Genomic DNA, 19,022 nt, shown 5'->3' on the forward strand with positions numbered 1-19,022 from the left:
GAGGGAATTTCGCCTGTCTCATACAGCTTGCTCACCAGATGGTAGAGTTTTGTAAGGACTGGCTCTCCCAAGGCTGTCAGTAGTTCTAATGGAATGTTGTCTACTCCAGGGGCCTTGTTTCAACTTAGGTCTTTCAGCGCTTTGTCAAACTCTTCACGCAGTATCATATCTCCCATTTCATCTTCATCTACCTCCTCTTCCATTTCCATAATATTGTCCTCAAGAACATCGCCCCTGTGTAGACCCTCTATGTACTCCTTCCACTTTTCTGCTTTCCCTTCTTTGCTTAGAACTTTAAACGTGCTCCAAGGAATATAAAATCTCTCAAACTAATTTTTCCTCTTAATGGCCACTCTTTCCTTACCTGAGACAGAATATTTGACATACTGGTAAAAAATATTAGAAGGAAAAATATAATTTTTAACATAAGATTACCATGAAATATATGCCAAACATGGGACATTGAAGATATATGGAAAAGACTGGATTGCATGTAATTGGAGAGAGCAAGCAAAAGCAGCAGTAATATCACCCCAAACTTGAATTTTTGGCTGTCAGAGTTTGAGCCATTGCTTCATAATGTGGTCAAAAACCAGAAGAAATATTCTTGTCAAAGGTGAGCTGAATTACTTCAATGACTTTAGAACTTCTCTTTCTATAATAGGATGTTTAAATCATTTCTGCATGATAACCACATACTGGTTCCAGAGTGCTGCAAAATCAACCCTCAGAAAGTTAACATTATCAAAAAGCTGTTGATCAAACTCTATGTAGCAAAGTGGCTAGACATTCAGATGTTACAGTGACATGAAACATACTTAGGAAAAATTCAGCAGAATGTCAGAATGAAGTTGAATTTGATGTCCATATTGAAAGTTAGGTACTGATCATTAAGAAATTGTAATTGTGAACATTAAGTAGTTAATCAGCGTCACAAGAATATTTATTTTGCAAACTTGTTTTATGTTTGAGAAAAGTTTATGTGTAATAGAAGAAGATTAAGAATATAATATCTCACTGTGTCTTTGCTCTATGTAATTAGAGGTTTGGTACTATGGGCTATTTACTTATACTGATTGAGTTTTATTACTATCAAGAAAGGTGATAAAATCAATTTTCTTTATACAGTATCAACCTCACAAATTTCAAAATTGCATAGAGAAGTTAAAAATGTCTGCCATCAGAATCAAACTTGAACAAATCCTCACACCTGTAAAAAGGAGGAGGGAAAAAAAGAAAAAACCTCCAGAGGGCTCCTAAATTTATTCACAAATTTCTTCTTTTTTATTCATTCTACATCAAAAAGTGAACTGAAATTTATTTTTCAGGGGTCATAAGTCACCTGAAAAATATTCAGTACTCTATGCAATGCAGATTCTGTATATTAGGTTTTGGCCGCTCCTGTAAAAAGTTGAAAAGTGGAGTTGTCCATCTTACAATGATCTCATCAATTAAGTATTTTGAGTACTTCCATTTTGCGGCATGATTGGTTTGGAAGGAAATAGGTACATTTTAAATATATAATTCATGTAAACATACTGTGGAGGATCATTGTTAGCTACATGGCATCAGAATCTGTTATGTCTGTTGGTATACAACTATTGCCTTTATTTCTTATAAAAACCTGAATTTGTATTTATTTAAAAAATTTCCTCTTTCAGATTTTACAACGTTCTTCAAGTCTGGTGTCATCTCCAGAAGAACAGACTACATCTCAAGCAGGAAATCATCAACCAGCTGTCCAGAATGCACACATTCATTCAAAACTGAAAAACTGGTACTCACCATTCTGCAACAGGTGGCTGTCACTTGGAGGTGTTAGTATTCCCAAACTTAATGATGTTAATGTGGCAGATGATAGTTAATTCAGAGGAGGTTATGTTTCAGTACAGCAAAGAAAGGCCTTTTATCAATATTAACATAAAGTCATTACATTACCTTACGAGTATTTCAGCCTTCCACGTTTCAACAAAAAGATTCGCACAATTATAGCTTTCGGCCATTAAGGCCTTTGTCAGCAGTAGACACACACACACACACACACACACACACACACACACACACACACACACACACACACTCATGCATACGCAACTTGCACACTCATCTGCAGTCTGAGCTGAAACTACATTGTGGGTAGCAGCACCAGTGCATGATGAGAGTGGCAACTGGGTGGGGGTAAGGAGGAGGCTGGGGCGGGGAGGGGGAGGGATAGTATGGTGGGAGTGCCGGACAGTGAAGTGTTGCAGGTGAGGGGACAGGTTCAGATTCATTGACAACATCTTTGCTATCTGGATTGAAGGTGAGGACACCTTATTCACATTTGTCCAGAACCTCAACAACTTCTCCACCATTTGCTTCACCTGGTCCTACTCAACCCAACAAGCCACCTTCCTATATGTTGACCTTCACCTCAGAGACGGCTACATTAGTACCTCCATCCATGTCAGACCTACTAACCACCAGCAATACCTCCACTTTGACAGCTACCACCCATTCCATACCAAGAAGTCCCTTCCATACAGCTTAGCCACCCGTGGTCGTCACATCTGCAGTGATGAGCAGTCCCTCTCAAAATATACTGAGGGTCTCACTGAAGCCTTCACTGACCGTATTTATCCTCCCATCCTTGCACAAAAACAAATCTCCCATGCCTTATCTTTCCAGTCTCCCACCACCTCCTAAAGTCTCACAGTCCGGCCAGAGAGGAGCATTCCCCTCATAACCCAGTACCATCCAGGACTGGAGCAACTGAATTACAGTCTCTGACAGGGTTTCAATTACCTCTTGTTGTGCCCTGAAATGAGAAATGTCCTGCCCTCTATCCTTCCCAACCCTCCTACAATGGTATTCCGCCATCCACTGAACCTACACAATATACTCGTCCATCCTTACACAACACCTGCTCCCAATCCCTTACCTCATGGCTCATACCTCTGTAATATACCTAGATGCAGCATCTGTCCCATACATCCTCCTACCACCACCTACTCCAGTCCAGTCACTAACATCACCTATCCCATCAAAGGCAGGGCTATCTGTGAAACCAGTCATGTGATTTACAAGCTAAGCTGCAACCACTCTGCTGCATTCTATGTAGGCATGACAACCAACAAGCTGTCTGTCCACATGAACGGCCACCGACAAACTGTGGCCAAAAAACAAGTGGACCACCCTGTTGGTGAACATGCTGCAAAGCATGATACCCCTCATCTCAATGACTGCTTCACAGCCTGTGCCATATGGATTCTTCCCACCAACACCAGCTTTTCTGAATTGCACAGGTAGAAACTTTCCCTGAAATACATCCTACGTTCCTGTTACCCTCCTGGCCTCAACCTTCGTTAGTCACTGTCCTCACCTATCCAGCCCCCACCCTGTTCCCATTCCAGCACTGCGCAGCCGTCATTTCACTGCTAAACCCAGACTTTTAATTTATTTTTATTTTATTTCACTCCTTTCCACTACTTATCCCCCCCCCCCTCTGCACCTTCTCTCCTGCTCTCCGTCTAAACTGCAACACTTCACTGTCCACCACTCCCAACATACTATCCCTCCCCCTCCCCGCCCCAGCCTCCTCCTTAACCCCCACCCAGTCGCCACTCACATCATGCACTGGTGCTGCTGCTCACAGTGTGGTTTCAGTTCTCTGAGACTGCAGACGTGTGTGCAAGTTGTGTGTGTGTGTGTGTGTGTGTGTGTGTGTGTGTGTGTGTGTGTGTGTGTGTCTACTGCTGACAAAGGCCTTAATGGCCGAAAGCTATAATTGTGTGAATCTTTTTGTTTTGCCTATCACGACTCAGCATCTTTGCTATATGGTGAGCGGTGACTTTCCTTCTCTGGCATTGTTACATTCCATCATGGAATTTCCATTGTTTGACTTTAACCTTCCATGTTTCCTACACATGACTGACAACATTGTGCCACTTGTCAAGTTTCAATGTGTGTGTGTGTGTGTGTGTGTGTGTGTGTGTGTGTGTGTGTGTGTGTTAGAGATAGAGAGAGAGAGAGAGAGAGAGAGAGAGAGAGAGAGATTGGGAAACCAACATCACAACATGTCATTATACCATGGGTCATAGTAAGTCTTTAAAATTATTATAGATCTCTGGGTTTAAAGTAATGTGCTGCTAATGACTAATTACCCTTCCAGTAAGTAGCCAAGAAAAGTTAATCTGTTTTGCCTAATATAATGGTAAAAGGATGGCAGTGTTTACTTGTAATATCAATAATTTTGATATAATTTTCATATAAATAAATTTGTGACTATTAATGGGTCTTCTGTAATTTAACTTAATGACAGAAGTACTGGTAAGCCTCAGTATGTGTGCTTTCATTATCTGCATTTTTGCTTACAAATGAGTCAGTTTATTCATAATTTGAATTTGTTGCTCTTGTGTAATCCATGTTTGTAGTTAAAATTGTTGGATATATGGTCTTTCTGTTGTGCAAAAAACACTGTTTTGCATGACAAGCAGAACTTATATCCAAAGATTCATGTTTTAATGTATAACATAGCATCACAATCACATCATTAGCTGTCATTAAGCAAAGGCAATAACATTGTACATTTACACATTTTGCACTCCCATATCACTGCAGTAAACCTGTAACAGTGAATTTGTGAGGTGTTTTGGTTTTTTAAGTAACAGAGAATAAAATGTGAGTGGGTCTGCAGGGGATGAAGATGCAGATATGAAAATTATGTTTATTAGAAAAGAGGTCAAAAGTTTTGGATCACTATGAGGAAGGTTACCATATTGTTCATATTCAGTGCATTGTGGGTCTTGATGAATCCACAGTGAGAACTAAATGTGAACTGTGAAAATTTAAACAATGGCTTAATTTTCAGCGGAACTTATGATAATGAATGTAAGGATGGAAAAGATGTTAAACCATTGGTTTCAGCTTGGCAGTAACTACCATATGCCTGTTCTGCAGTTATATCTAGAGTTAAAGCTGAGTCTATTTGCAGGTCTCACTAGAGAAGAGACCCTTCTTTACCTGTTTGAATTGGTTCAGTTGTAAAACTGATTGAGCACACCATTATGACAAATGAAATCTCAGCATGTAAGATTGAAGCAAATTATGACAGACAAATATAATCCACTAAGACTGACTTGTAATCTTTATGAAATGAGTATGCTGTAGGAATGAATAAGTGGCCATAAATTCATTTTTATCTAATAATAGACTGTTCCTGGTTTTAAGACTGCGAAGGATTGATGTTCCCAAGGCAGGGAGAGGGACTGGGACTGGGATGGGTGGCTAGTGGTTTAGAGGAAAAGAGCCAGTTTGTCAGCTAGGAATGTGGGAGGGAGGTGTGGAAAGTATATGGACTGGCACGTTTGTAGCAGTTGGTGGGAAGCGTAATGTGCTGAATGGGACATGGGGACATGAAATGGGAGAGGGTGATAGGAGAGAGGAAGAGAAACTGTTGGGTGGAAGGTGTGCTGGTAGTGGATTACCTGAGATTGCAACCAGGACAATTATGGGAGCAGGGGTTGTCTCCATCTCCCTCCCCACCCCAATAACATCCTGCACATCCATATTCTACATGCTCCCCAAAATCCACAAATCCAACAATCCTGGATGCCCCAATGTAGCTGGCTACTGTGCTCCCACTGAAAGAATTTCTGCTCTTGTTGACAAACCATTTGCTCGAAACCTAGCCTCCCACATCGAAGGTACTAATCATTTCCATCACTGACTTTCTACCGTTCCCACTCCTTTACCTCTGGATTCCTACTCATCACTGTTGATGGCACCTTCCTGTACAGTTATGTCCCTCATGCCTGAGGTTTACAAACAAATATCTGTCACAACTACAGGCACCTTCAAGGCACACTCCTATGCCAACCTGTTTATGGGCCATCTAGAGGAAACTTTCTTAGCCTCCCAAAACTCCAACCTTTAGTCTGGTTCAGGTTCACTGATAATATCTTCATGATGTGGACTCAGGGCCAAGACACCCTACCCTAATTCCTTCACAGCCTCAACACCTTTTCTCCCATCTACTTCACATTTTACTCTTCTACCCAGTGCACAATATTCTTCTACCCTGCCCTCCACCTTGCTGATGGCTCCATCCACACCTCTGTCCACATTAAACACACTAACCTCCAACAGTACCTGCATTTCAACAGCTGACATCCTTCCACACCAAAAAACCCCTCCCATATAGCCTAGCCCTAGCCACCTGTGGATGATGTATCTCTATAGTGACGAGAACTCACTTGCCTGTTATAGTGAAGACCTCACAAAGACCTTCACAGACAGGCAATACCCCCCAAATCTAGTTCCAAATGGATTTCCAGTACCATATGCTCACACACTTCCAATCCTTCCGCCACCCAAGAGTCAGCTTCAAAGGGGTGCCTTGTCACCCAGTATCACCTTGGACTGGAACAACTGAATCATATCCTCTGTCAGAACTGTATGTCTTGTCTTGCCCTGAAATGAGGGACATCATGTCAAGATCCTTCCTAGCCCTCCAAAAATGGTTTTCTGTCACCCACCAAACCTTCATACCATTCTAGTTCATCCCTATTCCACTCCCACTCCCAACCCTTTGCTACAGGGCTCATATCTCTGTGGCAGACCAAGGTGCTGGACTGTGCAATCCACCCAACCAGCACCTCGTACTCCAACCTTGTCACAGGCTTATCTTATCCCATCAGAGGCTGCACCACCTGTGGAAGAAGCCTTGTCATATACCAACTCTGCTGCAAACACTGCCCAGCCTTTTATGTTGGTATGACTACCAATCAGCTGTCCATCAAGATTAATGGCCACTGCTAATCTGTTGTCAAGAACAAAGTTGACCACCTGGTGGTACAACATGCAGCTGAGGAAACTATGCTCTATTTCGATGGCTGCTTCACAACCTGAGCCATCAGGGTATTTTCCTCCACCAACAACTTCTGTGAACTACACAAATTACAGATAAACTGTAATCACGAAGTGTAATAAAAAGTGATAGAATTAAAATTACTTTTAGACCTTACTCCATGCATAATGAGAATAGGGAGAAGAGAGAGGTGAGTTAACAATATTGAATGTGGAAGAAGCAGAGGCTCCTGTAAGCATATTTTCCTTTTTGGGTTTTCTTCAAAATATTGTTTGTTTATTCAGGACAGTACTACTACATGGTTGAAATTTTAATAATTACTCAAGTATATCTTTTTGAGATATTAGATTCTTTGCCAAAAGACTGAGAAACTTGTGTAAGGAGACAGTTCAGGGTTATCCATAAGTATCTCTAGGGTTTTAAAAGACAGCATTCTGAAAACTACAAGACATACAGAAGAGTATCAGTTGAAAGAGCATCTCTCCAGATTTGTAACTAGCATTACAAATTTTCTATATGGGCACTGTTTGTAATGTGGCAAACATAGTCCTGCATGCACACACCAACACAAATTACCCAGTAAGGTGTGACAGCAGTCCACTTCGAAAATCTGTTTGTTGGGCTACCTATATGCAGGCACAAATGAAATCAATGTGATAGTATGTTCTGACATGCCTGTCCCTTACTTAGTGCTACTATGTCATGACAAGTATTACAAATCCAAACTTGATTTGGGGGGAAGGGGGGGGGGGGGGTTGCTCTGTCCACTACATGTGTCATTTTTCTATACGTCTTGTGTTTTTCATGCAGTCTTCTTTGGAAACCCCAGGGGTGCTTTTTAATAACCCAGTATTTATTACTGTGTAAAAGTATTCATGTAAGCATTCTGTTATTCTTCAGCTGCATGCTGAACTGAATATTAAAGAAGCAAACTACTTTGAGCCATTTTCTTATTATGGTTTGCTCAGCAATTAAATTTCTTGACCATCTTTCATCTATTTATCTTACTACTTGTCAAACCTACCTTCAGTTCAGTTTCATAATGATCAGTGCAACATCCTTAACTCTTGCAGTCCCCTGCCCCCCTGTTTTTTTGTTATCCTATCCGTAATTATTGTTTTGAAATTCTGCTCTGTTTTACAACAGTTTGCACTTGTAAGGTTCGTATTTCACTGCTGTAGACTAATACTGATTGGACAGCACGTACACACCAGATACAGACCTCTGTTTCTGGATAGATGCCCCCCCTCCCCCCCCCCCCCCCTATTTCCGATTAATCCCCCAAATGGGTGCAAGGCCCTTTTTTCTCTTGTTTCATTCTTTCAGTGTCCATTACTCTCTTGTTTTCAATTGCTATAAGCATGTAAATTCAGCAACTGATCCAATAATGTGATTATCAGTCTTTAATTTCCCTGTGGGATACTTACTATAAACCATTCTGATCTTTAAATTCACCATTTTTGAGTTTTTTGTGTAGCTGAAGTAAGCAAATCAGTACAACCTGCCAATTTTTATTGGTTTTCACAATCTATCTACATTATATTTTAGTGTATTAGAAGAACCTCTCCTAAGGCAACAGAGATGTGATTGGCCATTTTCACAGATTCATTTTCTCCTGAACTTCCACTCTGTTGACATAATCTGAGTGAGGTTGTTTTTGCACTGCATATATTTCGTCTAAGTTATCTGTAGGTACTATTCCTTGTTCCTTGTCACACAAGTTCCATCTGAACAGTGTCAAGAGCTTTATGGAAACCCCAAACACAGCTTGTTTCTTCCACATCATTTATGCTTGACAGCTTGCAAGTGTATCATACTATTTACACTTCTCAAAGATCTTGTGGTGTGCCCGTAAATGATGTGCCAACCCCCAACTCTCTCTCTCTCTCTCTCTCTCTCTCTCTCTCTCTCTCTGTGTGTGTGTGTGTGTGTGTGTGTGTGTGTGTGTGTGTGTGTGTGTGTGTGTGTGTTTTGAAAGTATGTTGTAAAAATCTTGTATACCACTAATTGAAGGCCAATATAAAAAAAGTTTTTCAATTGCATGCCACTTCGGTGAATTGTGTGCTCTTAACCATCCCCAGTAATCCTAACAGGGAAAGGAGATCCACTGTTTAATGCGGAATTCAAACCATGTGTCATTCCTGGAAAATATTCAAATCATTGAGAAGTGAAGGCTAGGTAAAATGCAGATGAAAAATTCTGTGGTCTGACTGGGATTCAATCCCGCAACATTGCAGTTTTTTGGAGATTTGCTTTAAGACTAGACTGCCAGGCTTGGTGGAAGCCAGTGGTCCCCTATGTATATAAATTATCTCATTCCTCCTCCCTGTTCTTTTAGCAATAGTATTATTGCTCCAAATATGGGCTACATAGTCCTGTAGAGATCTTCTTTCAGTATTTTCTGTTTTACCACATATCCCATTGTTTTTGTAATGCCCCTTGTTTTCCTCTTCTTCCCAGGGATTTTTGTCTTTTTCTGTGTGTTGAATGCCTTTATCTACCACTTGCTGGTTTCAGGAGGGGGAAGAAAAAAAAAAAAAAAATTGCTCACGTCATGTGAAACCTACGAGTGTAAAAGCTCCTTTTTCTTTTTTTTTTTCTTCAAACTGTTGATCGCTCTCCTGGTAACATTCATGTCACACTAAACATTTCTCTCAACACCCCCCCCCCCCTTTTTCAGTCCCCTCTCCCCTCCAGTTAATAAAAAATGCTTGTGTTAGCTGTTAGTGTCTATAGTATTTTTCCAACAGCATAATTTACCCATTAAATATGAAATTCCCTGATACTAACAGTTATTGCATTCTCTAGAGGCATGTACTTTAGTGTTTATTTTATGTGGTATTATTCCTCATTATACTCAAATTTTCTGAATTGGTGAATCTGGACATATCCTTTAAAATTTTTGCTTTTCCTAAAAAAAATTGTGTATATTTTAGTTGTATTTTGTGTTATATTAAGTTTCTATGTTTAAAACTGACCGATCCATTTCAGTTTATTTTTTGATTATTCAGTGTATATGTCACTGAATTATTGAATATTTTTCCGAAATTATTAATATTGAACTCCATTCTTGTCCATTTCACAGGTTGCTGTAAAAATTTTGATTATGTTTCTTGTGCATTGGGGATATGCCCTAGCAAATATCATTGCTGTTTTCCTTGTGTGGTTCTATATTGGGCATGCAAATCCAGCTGTTAAACCTGGAATATCTTCAGAATTTAAATTCTTCCGTTGGCTGAAGAATGTCCTCCTCAGATGCATGGGGTAAGTAGAAGTCCAACTATTAATATATTTATTGAAGTACTAAATCGAACAATGGAAAGTCCAGAACGGAATAAAAACAATATTATGGAAAGTATAGATTGATATTCACCATGTAGAGGAGACATTGAGTTACAGACAGGCACAATGAAAAGACTGCTATACATTGGCCGAAAGGCTTTCTGAAGTATCTGTGCTAGCGGAATAGAAATGTGGAAAACACAAGTCTGAAAACAATTTATTTGACCCACCAAAATGAAACAATAATACAGTCCCCAAAAGAACAACAGACTGGATCCCAACTGTGGATCAACACAAATATAAAATAACAAATAATAATAATAGAAAAGATCCTACTCTGCACGGGGAGTGATAACAAAAACAATTATACAATGTAAAGAGGTTCGTTGACTATACCAAGTCCATCTACAAGAGATTGACCAGCTAGAAGAGGCATCTGGCTGTGGCTGCCCGGGTGGCAGCTCTGTACACTTCCAAGCGGTGCGTTGAACTACTTTTTGCCAGCAGTGCGCCGCCTTATAAAGCCCATTTGGTGGACCCATCTGCCGAAACTATCTACAATCACGTGCCTGGCATATCAAAGTAGTTCCTGTGCTAGCTGCGACCTCTGGTGAAGCTGTTCTACAGGCTCTGCAAATGGGTAGCGGTCCCTGGCAGCCGCTGGTGGAGACCTGGTGTTGTGTTGTGGCCGCAGGTAAATATTTGTTAACAACACAGACAATGTAGGTTTTCTTGGCGAATATACGCCCTGTGATGCAGGCATTATGTGTTGGTTGGACAAGGAGTCTGATGCCGATGCAGTAGGAACTATGCTGTATGAAGTGGGCGTCCACAGCAGACTTCCCTCACCCCACCCCATGTTGCAAAGTAATATGAAATGGAATGAGCATATCAGGTTCATACAGCTCGACTTTGTTTTATTGGGAGAATTTAGGAAAGTGTGGCATATAGAATGCTAGTGCAGCTCATTCTGGAGTGTTTGGGATACCGACCAGGTCAGATTAAAGGAAGACATCAAAGAAATTCAGAGGCATGCTGCTAGATTTGTTACCAGTAAGTCCGATCAGTACACAAGTATTATGGAGAAGCTTCATGAAATCAAATGAGAATCCATGGAGGGAAGACAATGCACTTTTTGTGAGGCCCTAGTGCAGAAATTTAGAGAACCAGCATCTGAGGTGAACTTTACTTAAGGACCATGACGATAAAATGAGAGAAATTAGGGCTTGTGCAGAGGCGTATAGATAGTCATTTTTCCTGTGCTCTGTTTGTGAGTGAAATGAAATGATGTGTAGTGGTACACAGTACCTTCCACCGTGCAGTATTTGATGGATTGTAAGTATGTATGTAGATATGAAACTTATTGGCAGATTAAAACTGTGTGCTGGATTGATACTCAAACTTGAGACCTTTGCCTTACATAGGCAAGTGCTTTACCAGCTGTGATACCAAAGCAAAAATCGCGATCCATGCTCTCAGCTTCATTTCCACCAGTCCTCATCTCTTACCTTCCAAACCTCTCAGAAGTTCTCCTGTGAAACTGGCAGGACTAGCATTCCTGGAAAATTGATTCTGGAAAAATCCTTTGGGTTGTGGCTAAGCCATGTCTTTGCTGTATCCTTTCTTCCAGGTGTACTAGTCTCGCAAGTTTTCCAAGAGAACTTGTTTGATGCTTGGGATGTAGGAGATGAGGTATTGGCGGAAGTAAAACTGTGAGGATGGACCATGAGTCATGTTTGGGTAACTTAGCAAGTAAAGCACTTGCCCACGAAAGGCAAAGGTCCTGATTTCAAGTTCTGGTCCAGGACATGGTTTTAAGCTGCCAAGAAGTTTGATATCAATGCACACTTCACTGCATAATGAAAAATTCATTCTGGATGTAATCAGTTGTAGATATAAAAAAACAAAACTGCATAGAATTACGAAAAAGTACAGTCAAGCCCTTGTACACTTGAGGAAACAAACAAAAAAACAATGATGCAATAAAGCATTCAGTCAAGTAGGTAAGACATCTTAGAGACTAATAAGTAAACATCGTAAAACCACCAACAAGGTGCAAAGTGAACCTGTCAGTAATAGATGAAGGCCACATAGTCAAAGATCCAAATGTGATAAGTAATTTGGTCAATAAGCACTTTATCTCTCCTTTTGCCCAACTGGCCCCAGTTATAGATTTACAGGCTGATATACTAAATAATATTATATGCAATATAGGGCTCAAATTTGTAGAGGTGACTCAACAAGAAATATTTAATGCAATGCGAAAACTAAATAACACTCTTCTGGCTGGGATGCTACGTCGAGTGTAGTGTTAAAGAAATGTGCCAATGAAATCACTGAATCCCTTACCTAACTTATTAATTATAGTATTAGTGAAAATATATATCTATGTGCCTTACAAATAAGTATTATTTAGCCAATACGTAAGAAGAGAAGTAAGGAAGAAGTTTAAAATTGTAGACCAAATTCACTTTACCTTCAGTAAAATATTTGTAACAGTTGTCCCACACTCCAAAACATTTTTCTCGAGACACAAAATGCTTACTGAATCACAACATGGATCTAGGAAAGACTAAGCGGAGCCACTGCTGTGATCAGTTTGTTCCATAAAGTATACGGTAATATAGGACTGTCTCTGCACACTGCAAGCATACAATATCAACAGTGCATTAGCGAAACTTCTAGTGAGCTGGAAACATCATACCAAACCTACGTATGAAATTTATAATTATGTTTCAGCTTTCAAATCCACAAATGAAACACTGATACGAAGAATTCCTTAAAGCTCGGTTCTTGACCTTTTCCTTTTTCTAGCATACATTACTGACTTTTACACCCCTTTAACTCATTTTAAATTGTACTGATAACACCTCAGTTTTATTCTGTGGCAAAGACTGTGAGGAAGTGGAATTTTCTGCAACTAATGAGGTATTAGAATTAAGTACATATTCCCATGCTGAAGGACTAAAAGCCAACGTAAGTAAATCTCAGCTGCTAATACTAACAACTGGCAGCTTGCAGCACTCAGGCATAAATACCATGTGGGATAATTACAGCAGAAGTAAACAGCTGTAAATTCCTGTGTGTTTATCTGGACTCAAACCTGCAGTGCCTGGACTCAAACTTGCAGTGAATTAACCATATTAATGCAATCTGTACTAAAATCAGGAATGACGTGTATCTTCTTAGCCAGTTGTCCAAAACAGTGGTCACCCACACCCTAAAACTATATGTTATGGGACAGTCTAACCCTATGTTACACACTGCATCAAGATGTGAGACTGTGCTGTCGATATGCATCTTAACAGAGTACTGTTGCTACAAAAAAGAGGTTTATGGGTTACACATGCACTGGGCTATAAAGATTCTTTCTGTGCAGTTTTCATACAATACAGTCCCGTCATCATTTACTCTCTGTATCTCTATAAATGAATCATTTCTTTGTCTTCTAAAGAACTGAAATAATTACATGTAAATATATGCATGACCATGACACCCCCAGGTCCAAAGGCAACTACTTCAGACAAAGAACTGAATTAAAAATGATAGACCAGAGCCCATACATTAATGGGGTGAGATGGTATAATAAGCTGATACAGCCCCTGAAAACAAGTAATAAAGAACAGTTCAAATCAAAACTAAAAGATTTTTATTGATATGTGTCTATATTGATGTAACAAATGTTAGAGCAGTCATTTAGCACCCACTGATGCGCAACATAGTTTATATGTAAGTTAGACATAAGCTATTGAAAGATTTTTTTTTAAAAAGAAATCAACATATTTTATAAAATGTAGAATTTATAGTTTGTGTACTAATATGTGTACAGATTGTAATATAATTTGACAAGTATTATTTATTTTTATAATTGCTCCTATAATACTAAGACCTGTATGTATTTGATGTTTGCAAAAGCCACCATATTAATGACTCCAGGAAAAAAAAAAAAAAAAAAAAAAAATAATAATAATAATAATAATAATTTGTGTTGCTCAAGCAAGCTGATTTCTTGACTGAAGGTACATGGTATTGCACATGATCCTTCACAGCTGAGGAAACAGTATGTCTGTCGTCTCGGTCGCTACTTCTGTGTGGTCATGATATCCTGCATAGCATTGAATATGTCCATTGAAGGCATTGTTTCCATATTCACATGATGTGTTAAATTCCAAGCAATATGAGCAGCTGTATCACGGAATGATAAATAGCATGATTGTGCCATTCTTGAATTTCGACTCATGCTGCTAGATGTTTCTCGTTCTTACGCGAGCCATAACATGATCTTACAAGCAAACAATGTTCTAATTTGATTTCTGAATGAGAAACCTGTTCTGTAATGTTTCTTGATATCCAGCATGCAGTAGATGTTACTCCTACCTTATAATTATTTGCTTGTGTAGTAAACTTCATGCCAGTGTGACATTTGTTCTTGCCGTCCTCCTTGATGAATCCCAATTTTTTTTTAAAAATTGAGTGGTGTCAGGACTGGGGAATGTGGGGGCCATGCAATTGGAGCATCACAGCCAATCCATTGACCTGGAAAGCAGTCACTGAGAAAATCCCAGACGTCAGCTAGGTAGTGGGGTGGTGCACCATCTTGCATGAAGTAAACATTTTGTTCTTTGTCATTCTCATCAATCTGTGGTATCAAAAATTGTTGTAACATATCCAGGTACACTATCCTGTTGATGGTTATCTCGCAGAAAAAATACGGGCCGTACCATTTGTTCTTGCTCAGTGAACAAAAAATGGTCAGTTTAGGGCTATCACAAACATGTTTTATGTGGATTTTCACTGTCCCAGATCCTTCAGTTATGTGCATTAACCTTTCCACTGAAGTGAAAAATTGACTAGTCAGAAAATATGATTTTGTCCAAGAAATGTTCATCCTCATGCAATCGATTTAACATATCTGCACAGAAGTTCTTGTGAGCAATTTTATCAGTGTCTTTTATTACGATCGTCAATCTGTACAGTTTCAAATGCAAACGGTTTCTCAACACATGCCAAGCAGTAATATGTGAGATTTGCAGCTCACGAGATGCACGCTGGGTTGATTTCGTAGGGCTGTTGACAAAGTGTTGTCAGATGTGCTTGGACATGATTTCCCATGTCTTACCGAGCACCCTGTTTCTACAAAACATTTATACCACTCATAAATTGTAGGCATACTAGGAGGATCTTTAGCATACTTAGTACGGAAATTACGCCGAACTGTTGTCACCGACTTCAGTTCTTCAAACCAAAACACACAGCTAGCACGCTTGGGTCCATTGAAGGCAGCCATCTTTAACGCAACTGCCACTAGTGCTGTTTATGGTTCGATTTGGCACTAGCGAACTATGTGATACAAAACCTGATGTATTTCCCTACAAATTGACACTACAATCACGTTTGTGGGTACTACGAATAAATTTATATGAATTTTTGAAGTTATTAAGTCCTTTTTGAAACACACTGTATTGTAAGCACTCAGACCAGTCAGTACAAATTTACCCTATCTTCACTAAAACAAAGTCGGTTTACTTCCTTGAACACTGCTAGTGCCTATGCCACACCATGCCTCGAGACCCTCTCCTCTTTTCCTCGTTCCACCTGAGATGGATTGATTTGGAGTCCATGTACTAACTGACCGAATGCATATTATACATGACCAAATATAATGAGTGAGTCATCTTGTTGCATTAGTCTGCTCTTCCGGTTTTTCCAGATGTGTTATATTTATTCCTTCCTCTCCTTTATATGTTACAGTTTTACACACTTGAAGATGGGGTTTTAACATCCCAAGACATGTCATGGATAGAATAAATCATTAGTACAACTGAAGTGAATCTCTTCAAATTAATTAATCATGCCTTTCAGTTCTGGGGGTCCCCGACACCAAATCTGTGCATTTTAGAATAACTTTAAAAAATATACATTTTATTGTAGTTTTGTAAGATATCGGATAAGAGAGGGTAATACAGTAGAAACATATTATTTATTTCATTTTGCTTTTATCCCTCAACAGGAGAAGAGTGCAAGAATATGAGCAGATTATTGTTACACCTGTACACCCAGGAATGGAGACACTCTCATCACAAATTAATGAAGATAATGAAGATTTTGCCAATAGGAGAAGGTATCACCAGACATCAACTGTGCAAGGGCGCTTTGTTGAGATTGATGATGATGATTAAAAGTTCAATAAATAGATCACATGTAAAACAGATTCATATTAGCAAGAACATGACAAGCTTGTTGCTAGGTTGTGTGTGTCCTGGTAATACAAGCTTTATTTATTATTATTATTATTATTATTATTATTGTATTTAATCCAGTAAAAACCATGCTGTAAAGATGGGATAGGAAGACACGCTCCTCAGAAAATGTTGGACATTAGGGGAATTAGTGTTTCAAGGAAAGATTATGCTGAGAGAAGGCCAAAATGTACAGGTATAATGCTGTATGGCAACAATCCCAGCAAAATTATCCTTAGTTTGGCTTCATGTTTCTGGCATGTAAATAATAATCTTCATTAGCAGCAAGAGTTAAAGGTTCCCTTTTAAATTAATAACAGGAAGGCATTGGGCTGATACACTTGTTTTAGGTTTGAATTTACCTGGTTCTTTGAATACTGTTTCTCATAATTGCAGAATAATCACCTGAATACACAAAAAACAAATATCAGTTTGTCACTTGCAAGTAGCACTTCTAAACTCCGACTTAAAATGCATCACTTGGTTCGGGGAAATATTTTAATGTTTACTTCACCCACTGTTATTTGCCAGTGTGAATGTTCACAATGTTTTATTGTAAAGCCTTTATTCACAAAGTAACAGATTTTATAATATACATTTGTCACTTTCGGGTATGATATTCTGAACAAATTTGAGACATACTTCTTATAACAATAAGATTGGTTGTAAATATAACACACTAGACGTGTCCTAAATAATTGATGAAAACTAACCACAATAAGTACAATTTCTATTACAACTAAGATTGTAATTCAAACAAAACAAGGGTTAGTATCACTGTGATTTTTTTTAATGAGAATTTTTAATTACTGTGCCATGAAACTATAAACAGGTTGTACTGTTTTGTTTGATAATCTAAATATCTTGTAGCATGTCGTGCAGGAAAACTTATTTTAACACATTTTATGGGTGTTGGTTCAGGTATGATTTTTAAAAGTATATGCTCATAGAGTGTATGTCTAGCATTTATGCCATATGATCATATATGGTTAATGCACATTATCACACATTATTGCATAATTAAGTCTCGTATTCTGTACTTTTTTAATCATATCTTTATTGAAGAAGCATGTAGGAATGGTTCTTGGCTCACTTGCTTCAGGAACAGTCATTTTCCTATAGCTTCTAATTTATTCAGCTTTATTATATTACGGAGATGATAATATTGTTTTACTCTCTAATGTCTGTGATATACAATTTGCAGTTTACTTACCACATTATATTTAAGTGCACCTACTAGTTTGCAGAGATGTGCATTTTTATTAAACTGTACTGTAATTTATTTTGCTTGGTTCTAATTTATTTTGCAAATTATGTTAAATCTTGTCTCATCATGTGCATCTCTGTGTTATTTATAAATGATTGATAAATTTCAGGTAAATTACATGCTGCCAGTATTATAACTGTTTAGTTTTTATGCCTACTGTACAAATCTTGAAAGAGTTGTGATTAATTTAATTGTGATATCTTAGTGTATGTAAGTGTATTTGTATACACAGTAACATGGCAATATTAATATTTTCTGTATTACTTCATATTTATGTACATACAGTATTCTCAGGTTTGAGAAACATTAACACTGCAATGTAGTTAAGGATATGACATGCAACATAGTAAAAGATTCACATGTAATTTTTGAAGATATACTGTGAGGCAGCTATTGAACAATTACTGAAATCAGAAAGTTATTTTACTAGCATATGATTAGTAATCATTCCTTGCATCATACGTATGACCTTACTGTGGCCTATAGTAAGACGCTCACAAACATTTGTGTAAATGTTGATGAACATTGTTTGTGAACAATTTCTATTCAGACCAAATCATTATAATTCATCTGCATAGTCAGAAAAACAATAGTAATTTTATTGTTGTATGGTTGTCAGTTGTTGCTTACTATGAGTCGAATGGCTATGCAAAAATAAGTTACCACCCACTGCATCATTATGTGTAACAATATTATTAATGAAAAAATATAGCAGGTAATTTTTGTACCCCATAGCGAGTTTTCTTTTGTGTGTTACACCGACAGCATCTTCATTTATTTATTTTTTCCCTTGCAGTAAGACGTGCATTATTATTTTTACTAAATTTTCTTCTGTTATCATTTGTATTAAATTTGACAGACTGCCTTTTGAGAACTGTTTTTGTTATATAATGGTTTCTGCAGTTGTGTAAGCTGTATGACTTTAAAAGATTGAAAATGCGGATGTTCTAGTGAAGATTCTATGACCTGCCGCTAAAACAGGTGTCAGCACTTCTGAAAAAGTACTAAACCAGTGGTGAATACTCAGTTAGTCAAAATTTCAAAACTGCTTATTGTCAGCATTTGTCCAATAATTTTCTTTTAACAATGTGTGCCACCCACATCCTTCATTAACTTTCAGTACTACTACGTGAAATGACTCAGTGTGTCTGCTGTTCAGTGTGTGGTCTCCTTTACTTGTATGTATTGTATTGTATATTAACCGGGGATCTAGAAACGACGAGGAGGCTCTGTCCTCGCCGCAGCCGCAGTGGTCCACAACCCCAAGATGACTACCGCAGTCCACTTCATCCCTCCGCCGCCCCACACCGAACCCAGGGTTATTGTACGGTTCGGCCCCCGGTTGTCGCCCCCAGGGAACGTCTCACACCAGACGAGTGTAACCCCT

General features: G+C 38.6%; 1 protein-coding gene across 5 annotated transcripts in view; it reads left to right on the plus strand.

Annotated features, from left to right (window-relative positions):
• LOC124615429 (solute carrier family 12 member 8) overlaps window positions 1–18,365 on the plus strand; it is a 216,096-nt gene extending 197,731 nt beyond the window's left edge. For all 5 annotated transcript variants that reach the window (XM_047143316.1, XM_047143324.1, XM_047143341.1 and 2 more), the window contains 3 exons: window positions 1,662–1,817; window positions 9,933–10,111; window positions 16,140–18,365. In XM_047143316.1, the coding sequence (XP_046999272.1) occupies window positions 1,662–1,817; window positions 9,933–10,111; window positions 16,140–16,308 (504 nt within the window). In that variant the 3' untranslated portion in view covers window positions 16,309–18,365. The remainder of the gene's footprint in view (window positions 1–1,661; window positions 1,818–9,932; window positions 10,112–16,139) is intronic.
• Window positions 18,366–19,022: the final 657 nt, after the last annotated feature.

This window comes from Schistocerca americana, chromosome 1 (genome assembly GCF_021461395.2).
Source record: "Schistocerca americana isolate TAMUIC-IGC-003095 chromosome 1, iqSchAmer2.1, whole genome shotgun sequence".
Lineage (NCBI taxonomy): Eukaryota > Metazoa > Arthropoda > Insecta > Orthoptera > Acrididae > Schistocerca > Schistocerca americana.